The 27,620-nt window shown below is 49.0% G+C and overlaps 10 protein-coding genes across 22 annotated transcripts; 4 read left to right on the top strand and 6 right to left on the bottom strand.

Moving 5' to 3' along the window:
* Positions 1 to 206: 206 nt before the first annotated feature.
* FOIG_05239 (uncharacterized protein) lies at positions 207 to 2,244 on the top strand. 3 transcript variants are annotated; one of them, XM_031203767.1, is made up of 3 exons: positions 207 to 698; positions 755 to 893; positions 951 to 2,244. In XM_031203767.1, exons 1-3 carry the CDS (start codon positions 594 to 596, stop codon positions 2,117 to 2,119), a joined length of 1,413 nt encoding a protein of 470 aa, XP_031067346.1. In that variant the 5' UTR covers positions 207 to 593; the 3' UTR covers positions 2,120 to 2,244. The 3 variants fall into 3 exon arrangements, with proteins under 3 accessions (XP_031067346.1, XP_031067347.1, XP_031067348.1); XM_031203768.1 differs by having other exon boundaries at positions 755 to 2,244; XM_031203769.1 differs by having other exon boundaries at positions 207 to 893.
* A 65-nt stretch (positions 2,245 to 2,309) lies between these two features.
* FOIG_05238 (uncharacterized protein) lies at positions 2,310 to 3,907 on the top strand. Its single transcript, XM_031203766.1, has one exon. The coding sequence runs from the start codon at positions 2,507 to 2,509 to the stop codon at positions 3,110 to 3,112; it is 606 nt and encodes a 201-aa protein (XP_031067345.1). The 5' UTR covers positions 2,310 to 2,506; the 3' UTR covers positions 3,113 to 3,907.
* On the bottom strand, positions 3,168 to 4,604 carry FOIG_05237 (uncharacterized protein; the record flags this gene model as incomplete). The annotated part of the gene is made up of 1 exon (XM_031203765.1): positions 3,168 to 4,604. One exon carries the CDS (start codon positions 4,602 to 4,604, stop codon positions 3,168 to 3,170), a length of 1,437 nt encoding a protein of 478 aa, XP_031067344.1.
* A 426-nt stretch (positions 4,605 to 5,030) lies between these two features.
* FOIG_05236 (uncharacterized protein) lies at positions 5,031 to 7,014 on the bottom strand (the record flags this gene model as incomplete). Its single annotated transcript, XM_031203764.1, has 3 exons — positions 5,031 to 6,242; positions 6,293 to 6,599; positions 6,647 to 7,014. 3 exons carry the CDS (start codon positions 7,012 to 7,014, stop codon positions 5,031 to 5,033), a joined length of 1,887 nt encoding a protein of 628 aa, XP_031067343.1.
* A 606-nt stretch (positions 7,015 to 7,620) lies between these two features.
* Positions 7,621 to 10,928, top strand: FOIG_05235 (chloride channel 3). The gene is made up of 6 exons (XM_031203763.1): positions 7,621 to 8,629; positions 8,686 to 8,838; positions 8,888 to 9,002; positions 9,054 to 9,145; positions 9,195 to 9,380; positions 9,437 to 10,928. Exons 1-6 carry the CDS (start codon positions 7,784 to 7,786, stop codon positions 10,760 to 10,762), a joined length of 2,718 nt encoding a protein of 905 aa, XP_031067342.1. The 5' UTR covers positions 7,621 to 7,783; the 3' UTR covers positions 10,763 to 10,928.
* A 141-nt stretch (positions 10,929 to 11,069) lies between these two features.
* On the bottom strand, positions 11,070 to 14,440 carry FOIG_05234 (DNA ligase 1). 2 transcript variants are annotated; one of them, XM_031203762.1, is made up of 5 exons: positions 14,249 to 14,440; positions 14,020 to 14,153; positions 12,827 to 13,970; positions 12,011 to 12,779; positions 11,070 to 11,957 (listed from the first exon to the last, which is right to left on the bottom strand). In XM_031203762.1, the coding sequence occupies exons 1-5, from the start codon at positions 14,413 to 14,415 to the stop codon at positions 11,421 to 11,423; spliced, it is 2,751 nt and encodes a 916-aa protein (XP_031067341.1). In that variant the 5' UTR covers positions 14,416 to 14,440; the 3' UTR covers positions 11,070 to 11,420. The 2 variants fall into 2 exon arrangements, with proteins under 2 accessions (XP_031067341.1, XP_031067340.1); XM_031203761.1 differs by having other exon boundaries at positions 11,230 to 11,957; positions 14,219 to 14,435.
* Positions 14,441 to 14,579: 139 nt separating this feature from the next.
* On the bottom strand, positions 14,580 to 16,601 carry FOIG_05233 (pyruvate dehydrogenase E1 component subunit alpha). Its single transcript, XM_031203760.1, has 5 exons — positions 16,540 to 16,601; positions 16,214 to 16,484; positions 15,968 to 16,101; positions 15,458 to 15,912; positions 14,580 to 15,407 (listed from the first exon to the last, which is right to left on the bottom strand). Exons 2-5 carry the CDS (start codon positions 16,343 to 16,345, stop codon positions 14,899 to 14,901), a joined length of 1,230 nt encoding a protein of 409 aa, XP_031067339.1. The 5' UTR covers positions 16,346 to 16,484; positions 16,540 to 16,601; the 3' UTR covers positions 14,580 to 14,898.
* Positions 16,602 to 16,904: 303 nt separating this feature from the next.
* FOIG_05232 (F-box and WD-40 domain-containing protein CDC4) lies at positions 16,905 to 20,811 on the bottom strand. 4 transcript variants are annotated; one of them, XM_031203756.1, is made up of 5 exons: positions 19,182 to 20,811; positions 18,513 to 19,120; positions 18,101 to 18,463; positions 17,705 to 18,053; positions 16,905 to 17,653 (listed from the first exon to the last, which is right to left on the bottom strand). In XM_031203756.1, exons 1-5 carry the CDS (start codon positions 19,647 to 19,649, stop codon positions 17,417 to 17,419), a joined length of 2,025 nt encoding a protein of 674 aa, XP_031067335.1. In that variant the 5' UTR covers positions 19,650 to 20,811; the 3' UTR covers positions 16,905 to 17,416. The 4 variants fall into 4 exon arrangements, with proteins under 4 accessions (XP_031067335.1, XP_031067338.1, XP_031067336.1 ...); XM_031203759.1 differs by having other exon boundaries at positions 17,705 to 18,463; XM_031203757.1 differs by having other exon boundaries at positions 16,905 to 18,053.
* Positions 20,812 to 22,324: 1,513 nt separating this feature from the next.
* FOIG_05231 (uncharacterized protein) lies at positions 22,325 to 25,088 on the bottom strand. 7 transcript variants are annotated; one of them, XM_031203749.1, is made up of 5 exons: positions 24,776 to 25,088; positions 24,433 to 24,723; positions 24,361 to 24,377; positions 23,172 to 24,299; positions 22,325 to 23,123 (listed from the first exon to the last, which is right to left on the bottom strand). In XM_031203749.1, the coding sequence occupies exons 2-5, from the start codon at positions 24,463 to 24,465 to the stop codon at positions 22,937 to 22,939; spliced, it is 1,365 nt and encodes a 454-aa protein (XP_031067328.1). In that variant the 5' UTR covers positions 24,466 to 24,723; positions 24,776 to 25,088; the 3' UTR covers positions 22,325 to 22,936. The 7 variants fall into 7 exon arrangements, with proteins under 7 accessions (XP_031067328.1, XP_031067332.1, XP_031067334.1 ...); XM_031203751.1 differs by having other exon boundaries at positions 22,456 to 23,123; positions 24,433 to 24,719; XM_031203752.1 differs by having other exon boundaries at positions 22,456 to 23,123; positions 24,433 to 24,714.
* Positions 25,089 to 25,492: 404 nt separating this feature from the next.
* Positions 25,493 to 26,946, top strand: FOIG_05230 (uncharacterized protein). Its single transcript, XM_031203748.1, has one exon. It carries the CDS (start codon positions 25,770 to 25,772, stop codon positions 26,820 to 26,822), a length of 1,053 nt encoding a protein of 350 aa, XP_031067327.1. The 5' UTR covers positions 25,493 to 25,769; the 3' UTR covers positions 26,823 to 26,946.
* Positions 26,947 to 27,620: the final 674 nt, after the last annotated feature.

Raw genomic sequence — 27,620 nt, 5'->3', positions numbered from 1 at the left:
GTTTATGGACCCTCAAGATATGTCTACTTGGGCAGTTGAGGGCTTCGAAAACTTTCTACCATCAACTACCGTTTTCCACAAACCATCAGAACGATCGTCAAGTAATCTATGTCCAATTATATATATGTATCTAGGTTTTATTGTAATTCTTTCCTTCTCCGTGTAACAGTATGGTCTTGGCTAACCTAAGCATTAACTAAGGAGCCGTTGAAGCATAATTTGACCCTGCATCTCGGCCTCCCACATCTTTCTTCTGCTAGATCTATAACTAGTTTCTTCCTGCAGCTAAACCTTGGTAATCAATAGCTTGTAGATACTCCGCATCTTCGGCAAACATCTCACCTTCAAAGTCATCACATTCATCACATCACAGTCTCGAGATGGCGCTAAACCCAAACGGAGAATACGGACCTGTCATCCGTCCATCATCGGGGCGCGAGATGTCCGCAATCCGGGGGGCAGTAAGTGGGTACAGAGATGTTAGAAAAGTGTCAGTTGAGATCCATCTTCCCAGGCTTTAACCTCTCTTGAAATGATGAACACTCGGGCCTGAGAAGCTCGCTAAACAAAGCACCGACTGTCGATTGCTGGCCATGAGGTTGCTAAGATGGCCTCACAAGGACAAGCCGCCGGTTCTGCTCAAGGTGCGGTCCTCGGCTGGCCTCATCGTCACCACATGTTCCTTTGCAATCTTCACTGTAAGTCGCCTGTTGCTCTTCGACTTTGAAGAGCCAGTTGACTAATATGGCCTCAGGACATCTTTCTGTATGGTGTCATCGTTCCCATACTTCCATTCTCTCTTCAGGATCGAATTGGTATCAGCACAAAAAGGGTGCAGTACTGGGTCTCCATAGCATTGGCCGTGTTTGGTGCTGCACTCTTGGCTGGTTCTCGTATGTCCACAGTCCTCCCTTGAAGTGATAGTATATAACTTATGGTGACTATAACAGCTGTCTGGGGTTATCTAGCCGACAGAATCCACAACCGCCGGGTACCTATGCTTATAGGTCTTATTGTATTGTGTGGTGCTACCGTTTTTCTATGCGTAGGTCGCACGCTTGCTCTCTTCATGATCGGCCGTGCTCTGCAAGGTATATCGGCCGCACTAACATGGACTGTTGGCCTTGCACTTGTTGTCGATACTGTCGACAAGGAGCATATCGGCAAAGCCATGGGTTGGATCAGCACAGCTTGCAGTCTGGGCATCTTGGTGGCACCTCTACTGGGAGGTCTCGTATATGGAAAGGGAGGTTACTACTCCGTTTTCGCCATGTGCTTTGGCCTTCTCGCTGTTGACATTGTCCTGCGTCTTATCATCATCGAGGTCAAGGACACCAAAAGGTGGCTTGATAGGGCGGAACCTATAGCCGAGGCAGATCCAGAACGTGTCGTAACGGAGGAACCGAAAATTGAGAAGAGCAAAGATAATATCGCTCAGCAAACAGGTGGGCAGACCAAGGACGTGTCAGACCCATCACGATCACCTATCAAGACACTCGTCAAGCTCCTGGGGCAGCCTCGATTCCTGGCTGCTCTGTGGGGAACCTTCGTTCAGGCACTTATCAACACGGCGCTCGAAAGTACTCTCCCCCTTCTCACACACGAGTTATTTGGCTGGGACTCCATTGGAGCAGGACTAATATTCCTCCCGGTCATTCTGCCATCATTTCTGGGACCTGTGGTTGGCATGGTTGGCGATCGATACGGGCCTAAGTGGCTCGCTTCATTCGGCTTCCTCTTCGCCACACCCTTTGTTGTATGTCTGAGGTTCGTCGACGAGAATACGATTCAAGACAAGATCCTTCTTTGCGGGCTCTTGGCTGGTGTGGGCATCACCACGGCCTGCATCTTTGGTCCCCTGATGGCCGAGATCACTTGGTCCGTCCAGGGCGAGGACGGCACTGAAGGTGCGGGGCAGATTGCTCAAGCGTATGGCCTGTATAACATGGCATACTCGGGAGGGTCTCTGGTAGGACCTATAATGGGCGGAATGGTCAAGGATAGCGCTGGTTGGGCAACTGTCGGATGGAGTCTGGGTATAGTAGTGTTTGTGTCCGCTATTCCAACCGTTTTGTATACGGGCGGGCCACTGAAGGTAAAGCTTAGAGGTTGGAGGTGACAGAATTCAGCTGAAGCCTAAATAATTCAAACAGAATACAATTATTGTAGGTTCAAGATTGAGGTTATTTATATACATATAAAAGTATACGTAGTCCTTCACTGCCCGAACTGGATGTCTCGGACACCGCGGACCATATCAAGCTAAACCTAAAGGGAACAGCTGTTCATTTGACAGGCAGCTTCAATACCGCACAGTCAGGCTCATGCTTTGATCAATCTCCTGTCAACTACAACTCATTCGCTCGATGATATATTTACATCGAAACTTGTGATTCATTTTCTGTAACAAATTATAATCAGATCATCGTCGTTGTTCCGCTTATATTGCCTCCGAATTCCTCTGGATTTCCCAGAAACAAGCACTTTTTATATATCACCACACATCATGGAGGAGCAGCAACACATTGATGAGCTCCTTAAACGCTATCTCAACCTGCTAGACGAATACAGTCAACTCCGCCAGAGTCTATCTCAGATTCAATCTGATGTCTTTCACAATATCGCCCGCGCTAATTTCGCTGGCGAGAGAGGCATGAGGTACGGTCAGGATCACTACGATGAAAGAATGCAAGCAACACGCCTTCTTGCCATTGAGCAGAATGCAAGCCAGAGCCCTAGCTTCTCATTCTTTCCTGCTCCCGACGAAGACAATGTAGCAGATAAGGAAGAAGCCTCCTCAGCCGAGAAGCCTGACAATGCATCAACACCAGAGGCGAAAGAGGCCAGCCCTACAGAAAAGAAGCGACAACAGAACAGGAACCCCTTGCAATGGTTTGGGTTATTCGCGCCTATGCCTCTCCGCACGGCACAGACACATTCCGTGAAAGCAGTAGAGGATATTATCCCAAGGCTTGTTTCTGTCAACGCTGAAATGCTACACGTGGAAATTGAGGTGCGACGAGCGAGGAAACGACGTGCTAAAGCGGAGGCAGCTGAAAAGAAGACAAGCCAAACTGCCGCAGCCACGCAACCACAGAGCACAGCAGTTTGAATGCCTTCATATTGATACTATGTCTATCATATATGGCCATGCTCAGATACATCAGTTATTCCCAGTGTCCCCACAGGTTGTTCAGACTCTCGGCCAGAGTCGGATGAGCATAGACAGCTGCTTCCAAATCCCACCACTTCAAATTACCCATCATAGCGGTTTGCACAATCGACATGATTTCACCACCTTCCAATCCCAAACATGTGAATCCCAAGATGTCACCGGTTTTTGCATCCACAGTCGCCTTCATCATACCGCGTGGCTCTGCTGTTTCCAGCGCCCTTGCAACATAACTCATAGGCATCGTGGCAGTCTTCACTTCCCTTGAACTGTTGGCGAGGTCTCTAGCGTGGAGCCCAACATGGCCAAGCTGTGGATCGGTGTACATGACATAAGGAGTCAGAACTCGTGAAATCGACGCCTTTGTCGTAGGCATAGCTGGAGTTGTGGATGACATAGCTTCTGGAATGAGGTTGGTGCGGATAATGCGAGAATCATCGTAGGACATGTGTGTAAAAGCAGCACCTCCGTGGCAGTCTCCTATGGCGTAGATATCTGAAGCCGTGGTCTGGAGTTTATCGTCGACAATAATGTGACCTCTAGGAGTCGTCTTGATGCCAACTTCGGAGAGGTTCAGGCTATCTGTATTGGGCACTCGGCCTGTTGCCAGCAGGAGATGTGTTCCGGAAACTTCTGTCTCCCCTCCTGGAGTCTTGACGCTCACTGCGAAAGGTGTCTTTGTGTCCTTCGAAGCTGAGATCGAGTTCACTGTGCTCGAAAGATGAACAGTGATGCCATCCTGTTGAAGGATATCCATGAGACACTTTGCCACGTCAGTGTCTTCTCGGGGTACAAGCTGCTTGGCCCTTTGAATAACAGTCACTTCAGAACCAAAGCGGCGAAAGAGCTGTCCAAACTCAAGGCCGATATACCCGCCGCCCAACACAACGAGACGCTGTGGAACCTCACCCAGTTCCATGATAGTAGTCGAGTTGAGTACTCGTGCTGGATCAACATCGTCGAGACCTGTGATATCTGGCCTCGATGGCCTCTCACCGACGTTGATGAAAATTTGATCGGCACTGACCTCTTTCTCGCCCCCATTGTTCAACAATACTTTGAGTTTCTTCTCGCCGACAAAGCTACCGTCGCCCATAATCACATCGACACCTGCTGCATCCAAACCTCTGACACTGCCGGCGTTCCACTGCTCCACGATTTCGCGCTTGCGCTGCCTTACACGAGCCATGTCGATCTCAACATTACCATTTCCTTCGTGTACGCCATAGTCTTTACCACGTTTGGTCATGTAGGCTGCTCTTCCAGAGGCGATCATGGTCTTTGTAGGCGTACAACCAACATTGACACAAGTGCCGCCTAGTGCCGTACGCTCAATCACAGCTGTTTTGCGACCAGCATTGGCGAAGGCTTTGGCGACTGGGTTGCCACTCTGACCGGAGCCGAGGACGATAACGTCGTAGTGCGTAGCCATTGTATGAAGATGTTGGCGCTTGAGAAACTGACTGATGGGAGTTAGACGCGATAGGCCAATGAGACGATTCATGAACAGAGGTTGTCAATTGAGGTTTGATTCTATCAGGACTTAAAGACCTGCTAAATAGAGTGTATGAATAGAAGCTTCTTATACGAGGCGCCATCGTTCAGCGCCATGTAAGCAGGTGGCTTATTCATCTCTTACAACGCAACGCCCGCGTTTCGTCAGCGTGATTGATGAAGTTACTGTTGGCCAAAGGGGATGCCACAATCTCGTGAGGGGTAGGACAGAACAACACGACCACTGAAGGTGTATTTAAGCGCTTAACGTATTGACATAAGCACTATCCATCCTTCACAACATTTAGCTCGATGAACGTCGTGTTAATATTGGTACGCCTGAAAGGGTAATTCGTAGTTTTCATCACTCCTGCGTTAACGAACCCAATGTAGCAAGAACGTCTTCTAACATTTCCCTCTCAGGGTTACCCTGACTGACTTGCTTAGCAAGTTGAGACGCAATCCCATAGATAGCAGCAATAGAGTGCTTATATCTCTGCCGCATGCCCCGGTTCGCCGCTACAAGCACCGCGCAGCAAAGTTGCAAAGAGGATATTACTGCTTCCTGTACCTGGGGTGGTAATCCTGAGTCAGGGACATCCCATGCTGCCACTGAAGTGATGAGATCCATCCAAGCTTCAGGAACACCGTTGGATTCTTGCTCAACTATGGGAAGCAGAATGCGAACAATGTCTGTAGCCCGAGCAACCTCCTGCTCTCCGCAAGTCTGTGAGGCATGCTGCAGAATAGAGTTCAGATCGTGAGCGAGAATTGTCCACCCTTCGTTGGCGAGCAACAGCTCGCGACCTTTGGGTAGCGTAGTCACACCCTCGAGAGCCACGAGGACCGGAGATCGGAAGTCGAGTTTATGCTGAGAGCTGGATTTGTAAAGATCCATAAACATATCCATCAAACCCGTAGCCTCTTTTCGCAGGATATCATTCTCCTCTTCTCGCAGCCAGAGCGCCAACGCTCGCACAGCTGAAAGTATGAACATATCATCATCAGCATTATCTCTCATTGAGTCCCAAGCGAGTGTGTGGTGGACTCCAGCTGATGTGTCTATCGTGCCAGTACGAGCGTCTGGATGTAGTCCCATGGCTCCGGCAACAGAAGCATCCCATCGATCGCGAAGATACTCGGCTGTGAGAGACATTGTCTCGGAAATGCCCTTACGGAGCTTAAGGAGGTTCTCGGGGGTCATGAAGAAGGTTTCCATGGACTCGTCTTCCAAACACTGCACGAGGTATCCAATGAAGATTGAGATGACGTCGAATGCAGATGTGAGGCGTGTTGAGACTTTGGGGTACTCGGGCTTATTTAGCTGTTCTAGAAGAGTGGGAGCCGAAGAGCGAATATCAATGAGTAGGAGGTTGATGAGTAGGTATGAGAAGGCCTTGTCATCCTTTTTGTCGTCGATAAACACCAACTTCGGTGCCTCGGACGGGAAAGCTTGGAGTATCGAGGCTGTGGCATTCGTATATGCCGCTCGGGCTTCAGGTGTTGGCCTACTTGTGACGAGGTTTTGAATGTAGCTAACGACTACTTTGAGCCACCTGGGATGCTGAGGAAGAATCTGAAGCAAATGGTTAGATGATTCTCTCGGAGAAGGTGTGGAAAACGCACAGAAGAGTTGGCATGCCGAAGAAAGTAACCAAGGAACTCGAGAAGAGTGACAGCATCAGTTCCAGTGAATGATGAGACCAGACTTTGAATCGTGTCGTCAATCTGCCTCACCAGCGTAGAGGGATCTTCAATGGTTGTCATAGAATTGAGCCATGCAAAGCAAAAGATATCCAGAACCTGTGCATGGCTAGGAGCGATCTCGGTAAGGGAGCTAAAGTCTTCCACATTGATAAGTTCTTGTGCTCCTTGCTGTGAGCTTGCTAGCGTATGTAGTAGTTGAAGTATTAACTTTGTGGTGTCTTCAGAGCTGAAACAGTCATTAGTTTGTTCCTTTTGCCTGGCGAGGCTTCATACCTGTAGAGAACTGCATTGACGAGCAAGGGGATTCTGTTGATGAATTTGGCGTCACTCTTAGCCTGGTCGGGAAGAAGAATGGAGAAAATGTACAAGACAGATACAGCCAAATCCAACATCTCTTTTGAATTCTGAGTTGAAGGCTTTGAGCCTGTGCGTAGTAGTCGGTCGAGGAACTTGGGTGAGAGACTGGACCATAGACCTTGAACTGTTTGCTCATCTTGGCGAAGTTGTTCTGAGCTGTCGAGAAGAGATTTTAGGAGGGCTAGTCCTACAAATCTTTGGGTATCATCTTTGGCCTTGAGAAGTGATTGTATCTTGTTGACGTCTGTTGGTTGCGAAGCAGTACTTTGTGTATTTTCAGCCATCTTGGTCCCTATTTTGTAGTAGTGAGTCGAGTTCCGGATACAGAGCTGTAGTTTCCATACGCTGACTGCAACACTTGAGTGTCTTGAGATAAATAAAGACTTGGCTGTATGTGAAAATAGTTGCTAAGATGAGAAGAGTGTTGATGGACTTGACTTGCAGCAACTTTGTTGGGTCCCACTATTTATAAATTCCCCTCCGTAGATGAATTCTAGAAACCTCCAACATTTATGGAAGGGGTGATATCAACGAATTCATTTTACATGATGAATAAATCCTAATTATTATTGAGATCCAAGTATACCGTTCCGTACTATCATATACTAATCAGTCTATTAGGAATGTGATATAAATAAGTGTTTTAAGCTAGTTTCCACAAGGACAATGAAAGCCAAGATCTTCGCGAGACCAGGCAATTGCTTTAGTTAGTATTTAAACTTGAGCCTCAAAAATGCAACTCGAGACAATAGAATGTTTCAATATTTCTTAAATAAACTCTTCCTTGTCTCAGCTATAAACAACCGCCCGACGCCATGATGCTTGTTTTCAGCTGGTCGAGTCGACGTTTTAGGCAATCCAAGCCTTACAACGACCAACCAGACCAACTGTAGCCATTGCGTGTCCTCCACTGAACCCTCCTAGTCAATAGCGCACTTGACATGGACATCAACAACCTCGTATCTAACTTTATCTGGACTCTCCCTTTCAGTCTCTCACAAGCCAAAGACTCCGGGCCAGCTGTGAGCTCTTACACCGCATAATCACAATGTCATGAGCCGCATCATGTCTGGAGCGTCTCAAAACGACCCCTACGCCCTCGCCTCCGCTTCTGCTTCCGCCTCGTCCTCGTCGCATACTCCAAACTCCAATTCCGACGATCGCGACGAGCTCGATTTCCTTCACGACGACGCCAGCGATGACAGCGGCCGTGGTAGGTCTCGCGACCGAGACCATGTGCTCGGCGACGATCCACTTCAGAGCAATCTGAGTGCACCCATGACCTTTAAACGCAGGCAGGGTCCCTCGCTCTGGTCTGCGCCCTCTAGACTTCTCTCCGCCATCACAGGTTCACGACCGCATGCCTCCTCGAGAGGACCGTCTCCAGCTGTTTATTCAAGCTCTAATACTCCCCCGCGCCCTGAGACTGTCATGTTCAACGAAGCTTCCAAGGATGGTGTGCCGCATGATTGGTATGTCGAGGGACCAGGGCGTCGAGTCGGCTACGAGGATCTTACGGCTATCGATTGGATTTTCGAGTACACAAAAGAGCGCCAGAGATTGCGCATGCTATACTCGAGTGCGTCTGGGGTTATAGGTTATGTGCGACGCCTCATTGATGCCAGCCAAGTCTGGATCGTCCTGCTCTTGACGGGTATGCTTGTAGGCACTGTTGCTGCTGTCATCAACGTCACGACCGATTGGCTTGGAGATTTGAAGGAAGGATACTGCGCGAGTGGACCAGAAGGAGGCCATTTTTACCTAAATAAGGCGTTCTGCTGTTATGGCTATGACCAAGGCTCCAAATGTGACGGTTGGAAGACTTGGGGCGACGCTCTGGGAGTCCATTCAAAAGGTGGCAAGTGGTTCATTGAGTATTTCTTCTTTGTTTCTTTCGCGGTATGCACACTGGACCCCCGTGACTTCTACTACCTCATATGGCTAACGATTGGAAGATGCTGTTTGCATATGTCGCAGCACTTCTCGTCCAGGAATATGCCATCTACGCAAAGCACAGTGGTATTCCAGAAATCAAGACTGTTCTGGGGGGCTTCGTCATTCGACGGTTCCTTGGACTCTGGACACTCATTATTAAGTCTCTTGGTCTTGTAAGTCAAGTTTACACTGCTTACCAGCTCACTACTGACACCATCACAGGCTCTTGCTGTTGCATCAGGCATGTGGTTGGGTAAAGAAGGCCCCCTAATTCATGTTGCTTGCTGTTGCGCCAACGTATTTACGAAATTGTTCCGCAACATCAATGACAATGAAGGTATAGAGCTTCCCTATAATGCAGTCAGTTGTCATCAGCTAACGCTATTAGCTCGCAAACGTGAGGTTCTTTCGGCTGCTGCCGCCTCAGGTGTCTCAGTTGCCTTTGGTTCCCCCATCGGTGGTGTCTTGTTCAGTCTCGAGGTTAGTTATGCTCAGCCCCAACCCCCCAACCAATACTAATTCTCTACAGACTTTGTCTTATTACTTTCCAGACAAGACGATGTGGCAGAGCTTTGTCTGTGCCATGACTGCTGCAGTTGTTCTTCAGGCTTTCGACCCCTTTCGATCTGGCAAGCTTGTCTTGTATCAAGTTCACTACAGCATTGGATGGCATGGCTTCGAGCTGCTCCCCTACGCCATACTAGGCGTCATGGGTGTAAGTCCAATATCAAGCACGAACAGAAAAAGTAACTAACAGTATTTCCTTTCCAGGGCATACATGGCGGTCTCTTCATAAGACTCAACATGGCTATTGCTCGCTGGAAGAAGTCAAACCGATGGATCCCAGGCCCTATCGTCCAGGTTCTCATCGTGGCCTTCTTCACAGCCCTCATCAACTATCCTAACTTCTACATGAAGGTGCAGACGACTGAGCTCGTCTCCAACCTCTTTTCAGAATGCTCGCAGGTTCTCGACGACCCCATCGGCCTCTGTAGAACAGGAGCTGCCTCGGCCAGGACCATTGTCCTTCTGGTCTTTGCATCAGTATTGGGCTTCTTCCTCGCCGCTGTCACATTCGGTCTCCAAATTCCCGCCGGAATTATTCTCCCTTCTATGGCCATTGGTGCCTTGACAGGCCGCGCTGTAGGTATCATCATGGAAATTTGGGTTACCAATCACCCTGGATTTTTCTTATTTGGCTCATGCGAACCTGATATACCCTGCGTTACACCAGGTACATACGCCATCGTCGGAGCAGCAGCATCTCTTGCTGGAGTAACTCGCTTGACCGTCTCTATTGTCGTCATTATGTTCGAGCTCACTGGCGCCCTCACCTATGTTCTCCCCATTATGATCGCTGTCATGATATCAAAGTGGGTGGGCGATGCTTTCTCTCGTCGCGGTATCTACGAATCGTGGATTCACTTCAACGAATATCCTTTTCTCGACAATAGTGAGAACAACGAATCTATTCCTGACATCCCAGCTTCTCAAGTCATGACTCGCATCGAGGATCTTGTAGTTCTTACTGCCACAGGTCACACTATCGCATCTCTCACCACTATCCTCGAGATGCACCCATACCGCGGTTTCCCCGTCATATCAGATCCCCGAGAAGCCATTTTTCTTGGATATATCTCTCGTGCCGAGCTGGCATACAATCTCTCAGCCTCAACGCAAGCACCTCGTTTGCTGCCCCCTGAGACTGAAGCCTTCTTTTCTCACCAGCCCATGGCAGATCCACGCACAACCCTGGATCTTCGCCCCTGGATGGACCAAACACCGCTTACCCGGGCTTCGCATACAAGTCTTCACCTTGTCGCTACATATTTCCAAAAGCTCGGCCTGAGATATCTTCTCTTCAGCGATCGCGGTGTTCTGCAGGGCTTGTTGACAAAGAAGGACGTCTGGTATGTCCTCAATGGTGCCGAAGAGACACGCCGCACCATGGGTCTGGCACCCAGCGGTGCTGGTCATGAGACTGGCGTGACCGACAGGATAGCAGACGACAATGGCGGCGGTGAAAGTAGTGGATTATTACATGGCGATGGTGCCGATGATGGGGATAGCATACAAGGGGAAGAGCCAATGTTATAAAAGGAGCCTATAGATTTGATGCTGGGTCATGTATGATTGGTCGTGGGTATATTGGTTTTGATCATATAGACGAGTTTGCTGTTCTTGATAGGCTATATATATGTACAATTCAACGCTTCATCCAAATTTGTTCTGAAATATTGCTGACCTCCCATCTCAGTTTCCGAAATAAACCATTATGTGCCATCATGCGCTTCGGGCTTTGTCACAAGATTTGCCTATTTCTTGGAATATTATATGCCAAGGGGAGGCAAGAAAAAGGACTATATTCTAAATAACAAGAATAGTTTGGTATAGTCAATATAGGCTTAGCAAATCTTTACATTACTTATATCTAAGCTTAGTGTTAGATGTTTTCTCATTCCCTAAGCATGACAGACATCGATTCAGCCCGCCAGTATTCCCTTATGTGCAACCAAAAACTGCACGCCAGGAAACAAACCACATTGTAGAATCAGATCTGAGCATTTGTCATAAAATCGCTTAAATTATCATGAAGTAATGGTCAGGTCAAAATAGCCCCTTTTTTTTCTTTCAGCGTGCAACTCCCATGCTTGATTGAAATCCTGATATAGAATGAAACCAACGCCGGAGCAGCAACATACCAGCCAATGCATAAACTTCTCCTCTGAGAAAGCCAAAGAGAACAACACTAATTCTAATACTCAAAGTCATCATCAACAGAGGGGCCCTTGTTCTTTGTCACGCTCTCCTGTTTGCGATACATTTCAGCAACCTGGCGACTTGTCGTGGCAGCATCAGCTTTCTTATCATCTCGCACACGGATGAAGCGAGGGAATCGAAGACTGATGCCCTTGTTTCCTGACGGGTCGACACCTTCCTTAGCACCGGCCTTGTAACGTGGACTGAGGGTCAAATCGGCTGTCTTGACTTCCCAGACATACCGAGGCTCAAACCAGACATCAGGTTGGTGTTGACCACCAGAAGAGTGTGAGTAAAAAGGCTTAGGCCTATCAATGGTAATCTCAGAGAGTTGGGTATGGAGATCCTCCAAGACTTGCTCTGAGAAGCCAGTTCCAATATTGCAAACAGTTTCGTATGTCTCTGAGTTAGGGTTGTAACAGGCCAGAAGGAATGCACCGTAAACAGATGTACGCTTGCCTTTGCCGTAGTATGCGCCCAAAACAACAAGATCCAGGGAATCACCGACGCCTGAGAGGTAATCCTTCTTGATCTATGATAGCAGTCAGTCATACAGATTCTAGTAATGCAGTTTCGAATTCTTACCTTGAGCCAGTTACGACTTCGCTTACTGGGCTCATATCCACTCTCAGTCCCATCCAGCATTTTTACCATCAGACCCTCGCATGATGCCTTGACACTTTCTTCAAGGAAAACCTGGATCTCATCCAGTTCCTGGCCGTTCATGTGGGTAGCGAAGGAAAACTCGCCTTCCACGGGATTAAACGCGGTTTCGAGGAGCTCACGTCGTTCACGCAGTGCCTTCTCGACAACAGCTTCTCCATTGAGGTACAACAGATCAAATGCAAATACGCAAACCTTGACCTTGACATCCTCAACCTTGACGTCCTTCTTCTTGCGTGTCATGAGTTGCTGGAAGGGCAACACTTTCTTCTCATCGACATCCCAGGCCACTGTCTCACAATCCAGGACAAAGCTCTTGGTGTCCGGCTTGACCCAGGTATGGAGTTTGGCAAGAATATCGGGATACTTCCTGGAGAGATCTTCGGAGTTTCTGGAGAAGATGCTAGCAACACCAGCAGCGGCCTCCTTAGCGGCGCCTTGACTCGCTTCGTTTAGTTCTTGAGGCGCATCTTTTGCCACATAATGGATTTGTGCTCTTTCGCCATCATACTTATACTCACAGGTGAAGGTTTGTCCCTCAAAGCGATCGAGTACTTCAGTAATGGCCTTGGTTGGCTTGGCCAGCATGGGCTTCAAAGGTACACCGGGTCGGAGCTTGCAATTTTCCCGAAGCTTCATGATCCCATGTTCTAGCATTGCAGGAATAATCACGTCGTAACTCGGAAGTTCGCTGTGTTTTGTAAGTATGGGTCATCGACAGTGGTTCACGTGGCTTACCTGTAGACCGTCTTGAGAATTGATTCACCCTTCTCAAGATCTGAGGTGCTAGGGACCTTACCCTTGGCATCTGCCTCGTGGGCAACAATAGCTTGCGCCAAAGAAACAAGAACGGTTCTCTCAGCCAGACCAAGTCTCAGCTTTCCTTCCAGGAATCGAATGATAAACTTGGCTTCACTCGGTCCTCCCTTGTCCTTGGTGATGTCGACTTTGCCAGTGGAGTTGGCATCAGCTGCAGCAAGAAGCTTCTTGATACCATCCACCTTGCGCCCCTGAGCACCGTTACCAGTGACAGTAGCAATGTTCATTAGGCCTTGATGCACACCCCTGATAGTCAAAGCCTTGGGCTTGAACATAGTGCGCTGGGTTGATCGACTCTTTACAGCCACCAATCCAAGATCACCAATTTCTTTCTGATCAGCCTTAATCACCTGGAGGCTTCGTCCGGTCGTCTCGCCGATAGCCTTCATGATTAACGACTCGCCAATACCAAGCTCGATACCAGCGTAGTCAGGAGCCAATTTGTTGATCATTAATAAGACTGTAGGTAATAGATCCTCAGGGGTCAGGCGCATGACTTGGCGAAGGAACAGAGAGCAATGCTCCATAATAATCAATCTTTTGGTGGTCATTTCCACAAGAGAGAACGTTGTACACAGGGCCGCATACGGGATAGGGGTGCCGGGCTTCCAGTCAGGATAGGGGTCTTTCGTCTTGGACTTGAACTTTGTCTGGACCTTCTCGCGAGCCTTGGCAGCAACTTCAGGCTTATCTTCGACATCTGCCTCGTCGTCAAGCTGGGCTTCTGAAGCTGAAGCTGTCGATGCTTCTTCTTTGGCAGACTCGTCGTTCTCCTCAGGAGTAGGTTCTTTGGCCATCTTGGCTTTAGGGGTTGCCTTTGACCTCTTGGGCGACTTGACTTTTGGGGGTGTACTCGCGACCTTTGACTTGTTGGGGGATGCATGTTTCTCTTTCTTCACAGTTTCTTCAATCATCTCATCGTCATCTTCTTCCTCAACTCGCTTTCGACTTCGTCGTGCTCGCTTGGTGACAGGTCCATCGCTCTCGTCATCGACTTCCTCTTTCTTAATGGGCGTCGGCTCGGGCTTGGTCTTGTCTTCTGATCTTGCTCGCTTCTTTGTTTCTGATCCATATTTAGAATATCGTAGGATTTCATCGAAGTAGCAAAATACCTTTCTCAGAATCTGAGCCCGATTTGGCCTTCATGTCAGCCTCCTCTTCGTCCTTCACTTCTTCTTTTTTGGGTTTGCTGCTGAAGGAGAGCTTTGTCTGTTGAGGAGGCGCACCTTTTGCCCCAAAGAACTTCCTGTAGTTACCAATTGGCCTTGGTCAGTGATAGAATCTTTAACTTTTAGTTGTCCCTCCACACACCCGATTGTGCTCTGTCCGGACTCGACATACCCGAGAGTCGCCTGTTTTGGTGCCATGATGCCTGGAATTCTTGTCGAAAACAAACGCAACGAACACAAAGAACAACAATTCACAGGTCGTGATATTAATCTGGAAGTGTTTTGTAGAAAGAGAGGGGCAATTGTGAGCCCGCGAGTTGACCTAACACTGAGTAGCATGACGCGCCCGCTAGGCAACCTGTCGCGTTAATTAGCTGCCATTCGCGAAGGCAGGTGCGACCAGAACGCGCGAGATGCCTGCTCCACGTGACTCGGTTGCCTAGTAAGGCAGGACGTGCACCCGGCTGTTCCCATGTTAGGTAAGGCGTCGATCAAATTTATTAGCGCGCGTTAATTAATTGTTAGAGGGCCCCTGCAAGCTCTTGTTGTCTCGGGGGAGATAGGCCGAGATGGCTCGCCAAATATCATGATATTAGGTGATTTCTTTCGTTATTGATTCTAACTTTGAGAAAGCCATTGATATAAAACCACAGTAGGACAAAGAGACATCCATGAGTAACACGAAAAAAGCAATCCTGGGTCCTCGCCCTTCTCCATTTTCGGACCATGCCAGGCCTCTTTCTAGATAGATCATGGATGTATATTACAGCAAGCAACAAGTGCTCAAATCATTATGGTGGTACGGCCTCGCGCTCAATTCCTCTACTGGAAGTAGTGGTTCTCCTCGGGAATACGGCCACGGATGTACTCGGGCTCGGATCCCCGAACGTAGATATCCTCAAACAGGATCTCAGGCTTGGGCTCAGGCGCAGCCATGGCCTCAGCAGCAGCAACCTCCTCGTTGACGTGGGCACGAGCCTCCTTGTCAATCTTCTTGAGCTCCTCCTCACTTGTGATCTCCCAGTCCAGGATCTTCTGCTTGAGTCCAGCAATAGGATCGTTGGTGGATCGCATGCGCTGAATCTCCTCACGGGTTCGGTAGGTGGTACCGGGATCAGACATGGAGTGACCACCATATCGATAGGTGACGTACTCGAGGACGAGAGGTCCCTTGTCGGCTGCAGTCCACTCCTTGCCATACTTGACGGCGGCCTTGACGGCAAGGACATCCATACCGTTGACCTTCAGACCGGGGATGTACTGACCACGCTTGTAGTAGTCGGTCAAAGCGGAAGAACGAGCAGCAGCGGTACCCATACCGTACTTGTTGTCTGTGGAGTTGTCAGTAGTGCTCTGGCTCGTTCTTATAATATTGACTTACTCTCGCAGCCAAAGAGGGCAGGGAGGTTCCAGAGCTTGGCCATGTTGAAAGCCTCAAAGACCTGGCCCTGGTTGCTAGCACCATCACCGTAGAGGATGATAGAAGCGTTCTTGTTGCCATTGTACTTGTGAGCAAAGGCAAGGCCAGCGCCAACGGGAACCTGAGCACCGACGATACCGTTACCGCCGTAGAAGCTCTTGGCGAACATGTGCATGGAACCACCCTTTCCGTAGGAGATACCCTCACGTCGGCCAAGCAGCTCACCAATGATGGATCGAACGGTAGCACCACGCATCAGGGCGTAGCCGTGGCATCGGTAAGCGGTGATAATATCGTCCTCCTTGGTGATGGCATGCTCAATGCCAACGGCAACAGCCTCCTGTCCGGTAGACAAGTGGCAGAAACCACGAATCTTCTTCTCCTTGTACAGACGATCGGCCGCCATCTCCATCTGTCTGCGGGATTATCAGTAAATGTCGTATTGAGGTCGTGGGAAATGGTATTGCATACCGGGTGATGACCATCTCGCGGTACATATCCTTCAGCTCCTTCTTGGTCACCTCCAGGGTGTAAGGAGGGGGGTCCAGCTCGTAGGTCTCGAAGCTCTCATCGCTGAGGTTAACAGAGAAAGGCTCGTCATCGGACTGTAGCAGTCGAAGAGTCAGTGATGGTTCGTGGGCGCATTGCGGAGGGCGAAGTGTCGGGCGAGGGTATTCCGAAGGACCCTCGCGGGATGGAAAGTGCGCATTTTCTCACCTTGGGGACTGAGTGGCTCAGGGACGCCGAAGCAGCATCGGTGGTGACAGAGCGAATGGCAGTGTAAGTGGGAGCGGCGAGCTTGGTGCGCATAGGCACAGCCCTGGGGAGACGGAGAGCTCGAGACAACATCGTGGATATGGAGAATTGAACTGAGGGATCAGGACGTTGTCGAGTTGATAACTGCGACTTGGCTGGATGGAGCTCAGAAAAAGTCGCTGTTGAGCGGCAGAGCGTTGAGCTTGGCCTCCAATTGTTGGTAGGTCTAGTCCTGAATAGGCTTAGCGGTCACGTGATGTGTACATGTTTGCGTTCTCTTTGAATACCTCCAGACAGTCCAATTGAGGAGATAATCTTCTCCGAGGAAATGTTTATATCGATAAGGTCTGCTAAAAAGCCCCTACGCGTCTTCCGATTATTAAAAGACCACCTCTTGACCATCTTTTTGCTCCATACAAGACCGTCCAAGTGACACACCACTTCGTCGGTGTAATTCTCGCCGATGTGGGGCTCTATCCACATCGTCCCTTCTACCTCCGAGCCACGACAATAGGTTTTGCTGGTGGAGGTCGGAAGTCCCTTACTAAGGGTACTCTCAGTCCCTGGAAATATTCGGGCTCAACGATTTTACCTCCCAGGAACGAAAACATGGCCCATGATGGCAGTTTATAACTCACACTTAGCTCCAAAATAAAAAGGCAAAGAATTGGCAAGTCTTATTGGTGGAACCCAACATTACTGGGCTAATTTCTAATCGTTCTATACACACGCCGCCGATGTGGTATTATGATAAAGATAACGATCAATGTCAAAGACCAGAACGCTGACATTGGCTTCTGATATAGTCCGTGCCGCCTTCAGATGCAACTCCGTATTCCATTCCCGTGGCTCCAGTTTCCCATAACCCCTTGATTCATGCTGTCATACTCCCATGCAAATTCGCATGATCATCCATCCATAACTAACATATTTTGTGAACTGGTGGTGATGCAGCAACGCCCAAAACATGCTTTCAAAAACCCTTGGCGCCTCTACAACAATTCGAAGAAAGAATATAGTGCAATGCAGTGCGGATGACCGGATCCGTCTTCGATACTAAATGTTGAATCCACAAAATCGGGTACGCTTGAAATGCTGGTGCTCGCCGATGTCATATCACGATGGTTGACGCAGGGCCATCGTTGAGATCACCGAACTCCCAGCTCAGTCGTCATGAAAGAACGTACCGCCCTGCAATGGGGCAGTTGAAGGGCCAGCGTCGTTCATTTCGACATCCTGGGTTGAAGCGTCTCGGCTAGAACTGGCCAAAGTCTGTTGCGAAGTGCGATAGTCGATAGCCATGGCGCTCAATGGGCGATTGGGGTCATCCTCCAGTACCCGCTGTTGAAGCGAGAGTGGGCGGTCATAGAGCATATCTTCGGGTGGTGAGAACGACCACACCTATCAAAGTCAGTCTTGAGCGTGGATAGCCCTCGTTCAATATCGGCTTACCTCCATGACTGTACGGCCGTGTCTCAAGGCCAAAGCAACACACTTCTCATCTTCAAAGGCAACACGCCAGACAGCTTCACCTTGCGCGATGAGTTCACGAACGAGATGTCCAGTTTTGAGGTCCCAGATCTTAACTCGACCATCACTGCCGCCACTCACGACTCGAGTGTCATCAAATTGCAGACTGGTGACACTGTTGTCGTGAGCTGCAAGACGATGGATCGGACACATTTCTTTCAATGACCAAACTCTAACCGATCCATCTGATCCACCAGTAACTAAGGTGTCACCGCGCATCTGAAGCTGTCCAACAAGAGACGTGTGACCCTGGAGAATAGCCAGGCACTCACTTCGATCTGTTAGTAGCTATTATCTGTAGTTTGAAGAGACACATACCCAGAACTCGGATCCCAAATTCTCACGTTGGTATCCAGACTGCCCGTCACGACTCGCTTACCATCAAACGCAATGGCATAAATTTGACTAAAATGGCCCTGTAACGTTTGAAGACAACGGCCCTCGGAAATGCTCCAGACTCGAGCAAAAGTATCGTAGCTACCGGATACGACAATGTCACCCTTGATCTCGAGACACCGAACACTGGACTGATGACCAACAAGAACATTTTTGCAAAGGCCGGTTCGGATATCCCAGATTCTTAGGGTGGTATCCCGGGATCCAGAAATCGCCGTATTTGCATCTGCCATTTTCAGGCACCTAACTGTCGATGTGTGACCTCGCAAGGTGTGTAAACAGGCACTATATCCTGTCAGCAAATGATCGAGACTGATTATGACTCTCAACTTACCCAGTCTTGAGGTTCCATACTCTCACGTCGCGATCACAGCCTCCACTGACCAGAGTATCATCCCAGGGAACCATGGCCCAGACACCCATAACATGTCCCTGCAGGGTGCGTTGCGAGTCTCCCTCAGTATCGAACACATGAATCTTGGCATTATCAAGTGCCACAATGATGTACTTGGGTGTCAGATGCAGGCTTGTAACGACGCCCCCCTCTTGGGTAATATTCCGCGTTGTGCTAGTACCGCCAGATCGCCAAGCAGCTTCAACTAGATATCTCTGCTTGAAGTGAGACTTGTAAGTCCGTAACCTGGGTCGACCAGAGGTATTCGAGCCCTCGAACGATCGGGTCCCTGAGGTGTAAGAATAAGGGCGCGCGCCTGGGAAACTGCTGCTGCTAGTCATGTCGGCATCGAGTCCATGCAGAGCCTGTACTGATGGTCTCGATGAGGAATTAGGTGCGTGTGTGTAGACCTCTGATAGTCGGCGGCCGTAGTCGTGTTTGACACAAAGATTCTTCCATGTCATGTCGTCGCTAAGGAGATCTCGCCATCGTTTGGAAACTTGCGAGGCTCGTGCTAAAACTTTTGGGTCATCGATGAAAGATAATATCTACACATGTGAGTAAGCCCACCGGATCTAGGGAAAGCAATGATATAAGGATGTTCCTTACCCGAAGACACAGTTCATCTGGCAGACTTGTAAAGGGGTCCTTTTTCAACAAAGGGCTGACAAATTGGTGAACGAAACTCAATTGCTGGCTGGTACAGAGGTTCAGCAGATCGGCGAGGACTCGAGTCCTCTGAGGACCGGAACAGTTTTTGAAGTGTTGCCGGACTTTGGCAAGAAAGAAGTCTTCGTCATCAGCCGCATCACTCCAATCTGGTTGGAAATGCGATGGTCCCGGAGACGCAGCGGGTGTGGGAGGCGGTGGAGGTGAGCCAGTGAGCTGTTGATCAAAGTCCGCGGCGGGTGTAGACATGCTGGGAGTAGGAGGTCCACGCAAGTGCCGTTGCTGCTGAGGCAGCTTTTCCAAGCGGTGGTTTACCATGGGGTTCGTCGATGTGCCGAGGGTCAAGTCGTCACTGAGGGCGCTTCCTCGTCTTTCTGAAAAACTCATGGGTCGTTGGTAACCGGCCATGACCCGGGTCGTCGCCCTCCAAGATGTTGGTGTGGGTTGGAATACAGACTTTGAAACGGTTTGTGAGGAGGATCAACAACTTGATGGAGGTGGATTACTTGAACGACAACGGCTGATATCGAGGGGAGGCCGACGATGGATCGTGGGTGGGGAAACAGAAAGCAAGCCGTACGAGGCCTCTGCCAACAATTCGAGGAGGATGTCAGCACATGTAGGATAGAGCGAATCGCTTATAATCGCGCAAAAGCTCGGTATAAGAATGTTGTGTTGGCTTCGAACAGAATTAGGTGCAGATATTGAAAAAGGGAAAGGGTGCAGAAAGCAGAAACCAACGGTGAATGGCGATAGTCACTAGAGATAGTGGAGAGAGCCGACGGACAGGCGGTACGGTACCGGTACACGTCCAGGGACGGGAACACCTGTGTTTGTTCTGGGATGACAATCTTGGCTCGCAGAATGAGCCTGGGACTGGCTGATGACCTGGCGCGTGGGTCGGGTGCAGGCCAAGGACGATGGCGGGATCGTAGAGGCGCTAAACGGCATTCGTTGCAGTACAGTTCAGGGCCTTGTTGTAGCGGTTCCCTTGCCTTTGCCTTTCTGTTTGGGTGTCGTTTTTGACAATGATTATGTCGGCTGTCGCCGTGACCGGCACAAGGATATCTCCTGAGTTGAGCTGGCAAAGCCGGGTATGGAAGTTTGTGTCGAGAAAAGGATTGCGCACAATGAGAGTGCGAGATTGTCTTACCGAGGATATGGGATGATACGTATAATGGGTTTGTCCGTCTTTGTAAGGCAAGACGAGATGACCGACTCGATTCTGAGGCGTCGAGGAAGTGAATCAATCTGATGACCAGATGCAGCAGATGCAGAAGTGGAGGCGAGACAAAGGAAGAGAAAATTGTCCGAATAAGGGACGATCGATTGAGAGAAAGAACTACGGTAGGACGAAGCAGTTTTGAAGCCCAAGACGGTCCGTGAACGAAAACGGAACTTGATCAAATTTCGTTCCTTTTTCTGGTGTCGTCGAAGGGTTTTACAGTACGAGCAGCATCCATTTAATATCAGACGGAAGTAAGCTATACTCCGTACCTCGAAGTGGATGGAATAGACTGAGGTAGGTAAGGAGAGAAGCGCAGGAACCAACCTAGCACTTCAAGTCCGCTCTGTTCATTGCTTTTTCTTCCTTCAGCTCATTCAATGCAGGGACGTTCCAATCACATTCCCGCCATTGGAAAAAATCTCGCTTCAGTAATAAAAGTACATTCTTTAATCTTGTTCTCAACCCGCAAACGCTTCAACTCAATTCATCGAGAAATTGATTTTGAAACATGAGATGCCAAACCTGTTTCAAACAGTGAAACAGATCCTAGTCTGGTCGTTTTTTACAGTAGTTCCCTGGCCCTGCCTCCGTCAACCCTGAATAAATGAATCCTACCTTGGATCGAATTGATCATCTCCACCGTTCACCAGATCAGATTGTACCCAACGAAGGGATTGGATACCTCTGTTGGTTCCTGCATAGTGTAGGTGGTTGAAGCCGTGCGCCATTCTCAGGTGCAGTTCGTGGCTGTTGACTTTTTGCAGCATTGATCATGACGGTTTCACCGACCCTCAGCCTCTGATATTACGTCGATCTTCACACACGCTATCTGCAGCTGTGTCTTGTTCATGACATGTGAGCATCAGCTACGATTGTGCTGTACCATAGTATGTACATATCTTCGGAGCAAAGATGGGGGACTCCGCACTGCAAACTCCTGCAAGACATCGCTACGCTTCCCCCATCGAGTATAGCCATGTGATAAGATGTGACATTTCAGGCGGCTCTCGACAAGATGGGATTGGATGCCGTGTCGAGTGTGTTGACGAACCCCTCTTCAAGGCTTCTTGGACGATCAGGTGCAAGGAGTTTGAGGATCATTGATATACGAGGGTTCATGTTACCTTGGTTTTATCTACACCACATATCATAACATATTGTTGGCTCTATGATCTATTGCAAGGACTGGTAAGAAATATCACATGGATGAACGTTTACCAAACGCCAACATCCAAACTTCTGGCGCAAGCCACGATGCTGTAAATTCTCACTCTCTGACATTGTCGGTTGTCAATACAGAGAGGATACCTTGGTACATCGAAGAAAAGAAGACCTCGGAACATTCACCAGAAGCGCCAATGGCGTCAGCGACCAACCTTTTTTCTTCCTTGATCCGCCCTGAAGATTTAACTTTTAGTAGTACCACACTAACGACGCATAATGCCTTGGAAAAGCTACATATCAATCCTGTAACGAGACTAACAAGCACTGCAGGACCCTGGCCTTGAAGCTGAATGAACTGAGCCCCTTGCTATTTTCGTAGAGGCTGTGAAGAAAAGTGTGAGCGGACTTGACCGAACACCAATCTTGGCTTTTCCCTAAGCACTGTTAACTTGTTTCAACGTCTTGTTAGTCAAGTTGTCCTAAACGGCCGTCAATCTCTTTATATTATGTGAATTCTCTCGTGTCTTACGCCCTACCAAGACATTGTTTATTAAATTCCCAAAGTTATCGGATCGTCCAATCTACAAACGCGGAGAATTAAACCCACCCTCCACAATAACTAATAAACTATCTCAGCATCCCCTGTCCATTTTCACTTTGGAATGCTCTACGTATCATTCAAACAAAAACATCAGGCCATTTTGTTGCTTCTGTGACTATGTGTGAAGCAGCTTTGTCCTTGTATCCCTGCCTAGAGCTCAGTTGGTTTTATAAAGCTCCTCTTTGAAACCTAGGTTGAACCAGATGAATCCACAACCAAAACCACCATTGGCATATCTCCTTTTGGCTGCGGCTGGGTTACGTTGAAACCAGATGCGATCTGATATATCCGGAGTTGCTTGCAGTGATCAAGTGACACAAAGATACAGTCTTGTATAGAGAATTTGGCCTTGAGGCATGTGATAGCGATGCTGTGCAGCCGCAGTCAAGAACGCCTGTAACATATCTCAAGAGTACTATTTGTGCGGCTATTGCAACCCAAGGAACCGTAAATGTCCCATGCTGTCCCTATAAATTCCTTTCCACCATCCCGGCTTTTGTCGCCGTGAAAATCGCTCATGAGTCTATTCTGGTCCCTTCCCACGCAGCGAAAGTGAGCTCGCCGGCTCCGAAACAGAAAGAAATCTTGAAAAGCGTCATGTCATCCCAAACTCTGTCTATGGCTGTTGTATTCCACCACATACCGTCCCAAAATCTCAACATGCGCAGCAGGGGAATACAAGACAAATGAAGTGCTTGCGACTTAGTGGTGGTGGCCAAACTGTGTAAGAAGTGGCACCAGCATACCACCCATGGTGGCCAATGTATCGCGCATCTGCGGTCCCTTTAGTTTCCGCTGGGCTGCGGCACTACTGTCTGCATAGCCGTTGATGCCGTGGTCATGAGTATGGGGGGTAGTATCCTCTTGCATCGCATGCATAGCAACATATCTATCGAGATGTCAGTGACGAATGTCAAGAAAGACATGCTTAACTTACAAAAACGTGCCACCAGAGAAGAGGAGTAGCATGCCGGTCCACCAGTGATCACTCTCAACCTTACCACCACCTAACAGAGTGATCAATGTCCATGTTGTCAACGCACCAAAGGGTGCGGCCAAACTGAATACAATAAGATGTCCTCGAGCAGCTCGCTTCGATAGACCCTGCTTGAGGAGAAGTGAAGTAAGGCCAAAGGCGGCAGGAGCCTTGTGAATCATAATGGCCGCAAAGATAATGAAGCCAAGCTTCATATCTGAAGTGGTCGACGAGGCACCCATTGCAATTCCGTCGGCGGCGGCGTGGATAACCAGTCCAGTGGTCGTTGCCAGGCTGCGCGCTCGTCGCGGAGTAGGTGTCAGGGATCCCAGGAACCCATCCGCCTCTTCGTCAACCGAGGCGGAATCACCGTTGAGGTTGTCGAGGCTGATATGGCGGGTCTGGGGTGCAGAATGAAGACTCTCTGTCGCATGGCGCGGAAGTCGATCAATCAGGAACATTAACAGAAAACCCAGAGTCAACGAGAAGCCAATTTCGAATGTGGGAACGGCATGTTCGTGCTCGTGCTCATGCGCTTCCTCTTTCTCATGCTCCTGTTCATGCTCATGATCATGATCATGCTCCGCCTCATGGTCCCCGTCATGGCTCTGTTGGCCATCCTTTCCACTCTCCGCCTTTTCTGGTCCCTTGTTGTCGGTAGTGCTATCCTTTGTGGTATCGCCGGCTCCTGGGATGGCTGGAGTATCATCACCTGTCGCTTCAACGGCGGCCTCAATATCGGCGCGCTTGACTCGACCATTCCCCGCTGCTGCATTTATAATGCGACGGACAAGCGCTTCGGTATCCAACTCGTCATTTCGTTTCTCGATTGAGCCGGTACTTATTGTGACAATTGACTCAGGGAGTCCACGTGTGAGTACGGCATGGCTCCAAGGGGTTCGGCGCACCAGGCTTCGAACTCGATGCATGTGAGCAGCCTCCGCAGGCGCGGTTGCAGCTTCGATTCCTTCGGGGATAATGACTATAAGTGAAGTCCCGACCAATATTCCAACACCGACGCTCGAGAGTAATCGAAGTTGTGATTGCGAAAGCGACATTGAAAGGGGCAGCGCTCCGGCGAGGAATGAGCTGTTGGGCATGTTAGCAATTGACGGGAAGGGCATGAGTCTATGGTCGAGGTCGCACGTACGCCAAAGCCATGACTAGCTTGATTAAATGTCAGTCTCAATGGTTTATCGGCGAATGGGCGAGGTTCACTTACGCATAGGCCTAGAAGTAATAGTACCCCTCCCATGGTTGATGCGATGTCAATTGACTCTTGGGTAGTTATGCGCAAAAGACTGATGCCAGAACAGAAGGAAAAGAGGTGCCGCTGTAAAGACTATCCACGCATGTTGCGGTCTTCACTGATTGTCGTCAAGTGTAACGATCTGGATATGCGCTTATCGAGGGACTGAAGCGCAGTATCGACGACAGACAAGACGCAAGGGCGGAGCGGACAAGAAAGAGGTTGGCGTTGGTATTGGGTGTCGAACAAATTTATCTGGCCTCGCTCATCAGAGTCAGTCAGCCTGGACACTGTTTGAAATGGATTGGATCAATACCAGCCCTGCGACGGTTTGCTAGCTGTCGATTGGCCGCTGCGGGGCATCTAGACCCTTAAAATCCCCCCTAGCGGCCAACCCATGGAGACAATGAATTCAGGGGAAGGGATACTTTTTGGAATAGCGTCGACTATAACTGATTAACGATGTGAGATAAGATATCAGTATCACTTCCCTCAGAGGGCAACGTTGTTTTCTAGCATGGGGGTCTTGGTGTGTAGAACTTTCGACTTGAAGTGAATGCGAATAATAGGTAGTGGTCGGCGGCCCATGTTTCACTCCAAGTTGCCTCCTTATCGTAATGGTCAATGTTCTGTAGTGGGTGGACTATCAAGGTTTATTTCCACAACTAGTACCTCCGTACCCTTCAGTAATTATCGTTTTTTCTATCTTACCACACCAAAACTGGAGTAGATGCTAGAAACCCAGTACTGTCTGATAGCGAATAACTGGCTGTGGATGCTAGCCTTTCCTGATCAACACGCTAAATCTGCTTACCCTGTACAGGATGACTAGACATTGTATTCCAGTACAGTCTCAAGTCATAGTACCTTTTAAGTATTATTGAACTTCTATGATAGTCGGTTGGATATCGCGATAGTGCTCCCTGAAGGATTCGTCTGTTTGGGTGAAATGAATAACCTTGTGTACATCTCAAGTTCGGATCATGTAACTCAGTCTGACGGTCACAAAAGTTAATACAATTCTCTGACACACAACCATACCTGCAATCACTAAAACAACATGCACCACAAGGGCTCCTCATACCCATCGACTTTTAGTAGAGCCTATACTTTCTTTTCAGTGCATACCTATTTGTTGGGTTCACCATCATTCAAGTCGATGGATAATCATGGTATGAACATAAAGTAAGGTCTGTGCACCAGCAACAACTAATCCCCACATCGAAACTTTAACTTACAACTACAAATTCTCAGACTCGCAAAGCCAAGAGCGTCACTGACTCAATGCCTTCGAACTACACGGCCCTCACATGATGGGCGAAACCGAGAAGTCGCCTCGTAGACGCCATATCCTTTCCTCTATCAACCCTGACAAGCCCAAAAGCCGAAGGAGGAGTCGATCTCCCGAATCGCGATCACCAGTTGACGTCAAGAGAGAGCCGTCGCTCGATGCGACATCAGAGCACACCGACGCCCAGCGCAATGATAAAGATGACGAAGGGGACACCACAGCGCCGAGGCGCTCACGCATCCGGCTGAAGGATCACCATAGATCTCGTCGAAGATCGCGAGACAGACATAGGCATCGAGATTATGATGATGATGACAGTCATGGGCGTCCACCTGTCCGTCACCGCCGACACCGACACCGTCGGCGACATCGCTCTCCCACACCAAAAAACCCTCATGAGCCAGAGCCTCTAGATCCCGACGCAGCATTTCGTGAATCTCTATTCGACGCTATGGCCGATGATGAGGGCGCTGCATACTGGGAAAGTGTATATGGCCAACCCGTCCACGTCTACCCCAACGAGCGCGTAGGGCCTACAGGTCACCTAGAACAAATGACAGATGAAGAGTACGCTTCCTATGTACGTCAGAAAATGTGGGAAAAGACAAATGCTGGCCTGCTTGAGGAGCGTGCTCGCCGTGAAGAGGCGAAGAAGCGCAAAGCCAGCGAGGATCGTCGCGCGCAGAAACTCCAAGAGGACATGGAATATAGTATCCGTCGTGGAGAGGAGCGCAGAGAACGTCGACGTTGGGAACAACGATGGGAAGACTACACGAAAGCTTGGATAAACTGGGAGGGCACACCTACGGAAATTGCATGGCCGGTTGAAGGCGGTCGCATAGAAGACGTGGATGAGCCAACTGTGCGTGAGTTCTTTGTCAATGGACTGAATCCACAAGAGATAGGAGAAAAATCGTTTGTGGCTAAGCTCAGGGATGAGCGTGTGCGATGGCATCCAGACAAGATCCAGCAAAAGCTGGGTGGACAGGTGGATGAAGAGACCATGAAGGGCGTGACGGCCGTCTTCCAGATTATCGATAAGTTATGGACGGAGAGTAGGCCCAAGACATGATGATATTCCTATATAGTATATAATACATGGTTATGCTACAGCCAGTAGATTTGACTGTGATGATTCTCCCGGATCAGAGTTGCATGGCTTGGTAAGCTTGTATGAGATAAACAATCAAATGCGGACTGTGCTCAATGCATATACCGACTATTTTAATGGGATAGGATAGCCATGCATCCTTCGGAACACAGATAGCCAGTTTTTGGTTCCATTTCCCGATTCCGCTACCCCGTCACTATCCTTGACATGACCATCATACCAAGCACCTGGTACAGACAAGTTAGGGAAGTACTAAAGGAAATAATGCAATTAGATACAGATGGGGTTCAGAAGCATATTTCAGCACGGTACTGGGATAATCATTTATTCATATGCTTCGAAGTAACTTAGGCTCGAAGGATTTCAAAGCCCTCTTAGGGAACAGCCACTATTCATAGCAGCCATATTCAAGTCTTGCTCAAGCCACTACACTGGCCAAGATTCATATCGGAATAACATGAGAGATGAAAAGCACTGAAGTAAGCTTGAAATGTTGTTCCTTTCCTCAGCTCCTGTTCATTAGCTGTAAAGTCAAGAATCGCAAACGGCTGACATTGACAAGGTTGTGTTCTCAGTGTGTTTCCTCTCTGATTTGAGCTCCATACCGAGTAAATAGTTGAGAGCAAAGAAAAAATAAATCGTGTAGCTGTTCTGAAGGTTCAAATAGACCTTGCGAGCCAAGTTCTTATAATTGTATTCGAATACGGCGGAGCCTATGGTTCTTCTCGAGCTCGCTGACGCTGGCAGGCCTGACATACT

The sequence above is a fragment of the Fusarium odoratissimum genome (assembly GCF_000260195.1).
Source record: "Fusarium odoratissimum NRRL 54006 unplaced genomic scaffold supercont1.6, whole genome shotgun sequence".
Lineage (NCBI taxonomy): Eukaryota > Fungi > Ascomycota > Sordariomycetes > Hypocreales > Nectriaceae > Fusarium > Fusarium odoratissimum.
This window is presented reverse-complemented; position numbering and strand designations above follow the sequence as displayed.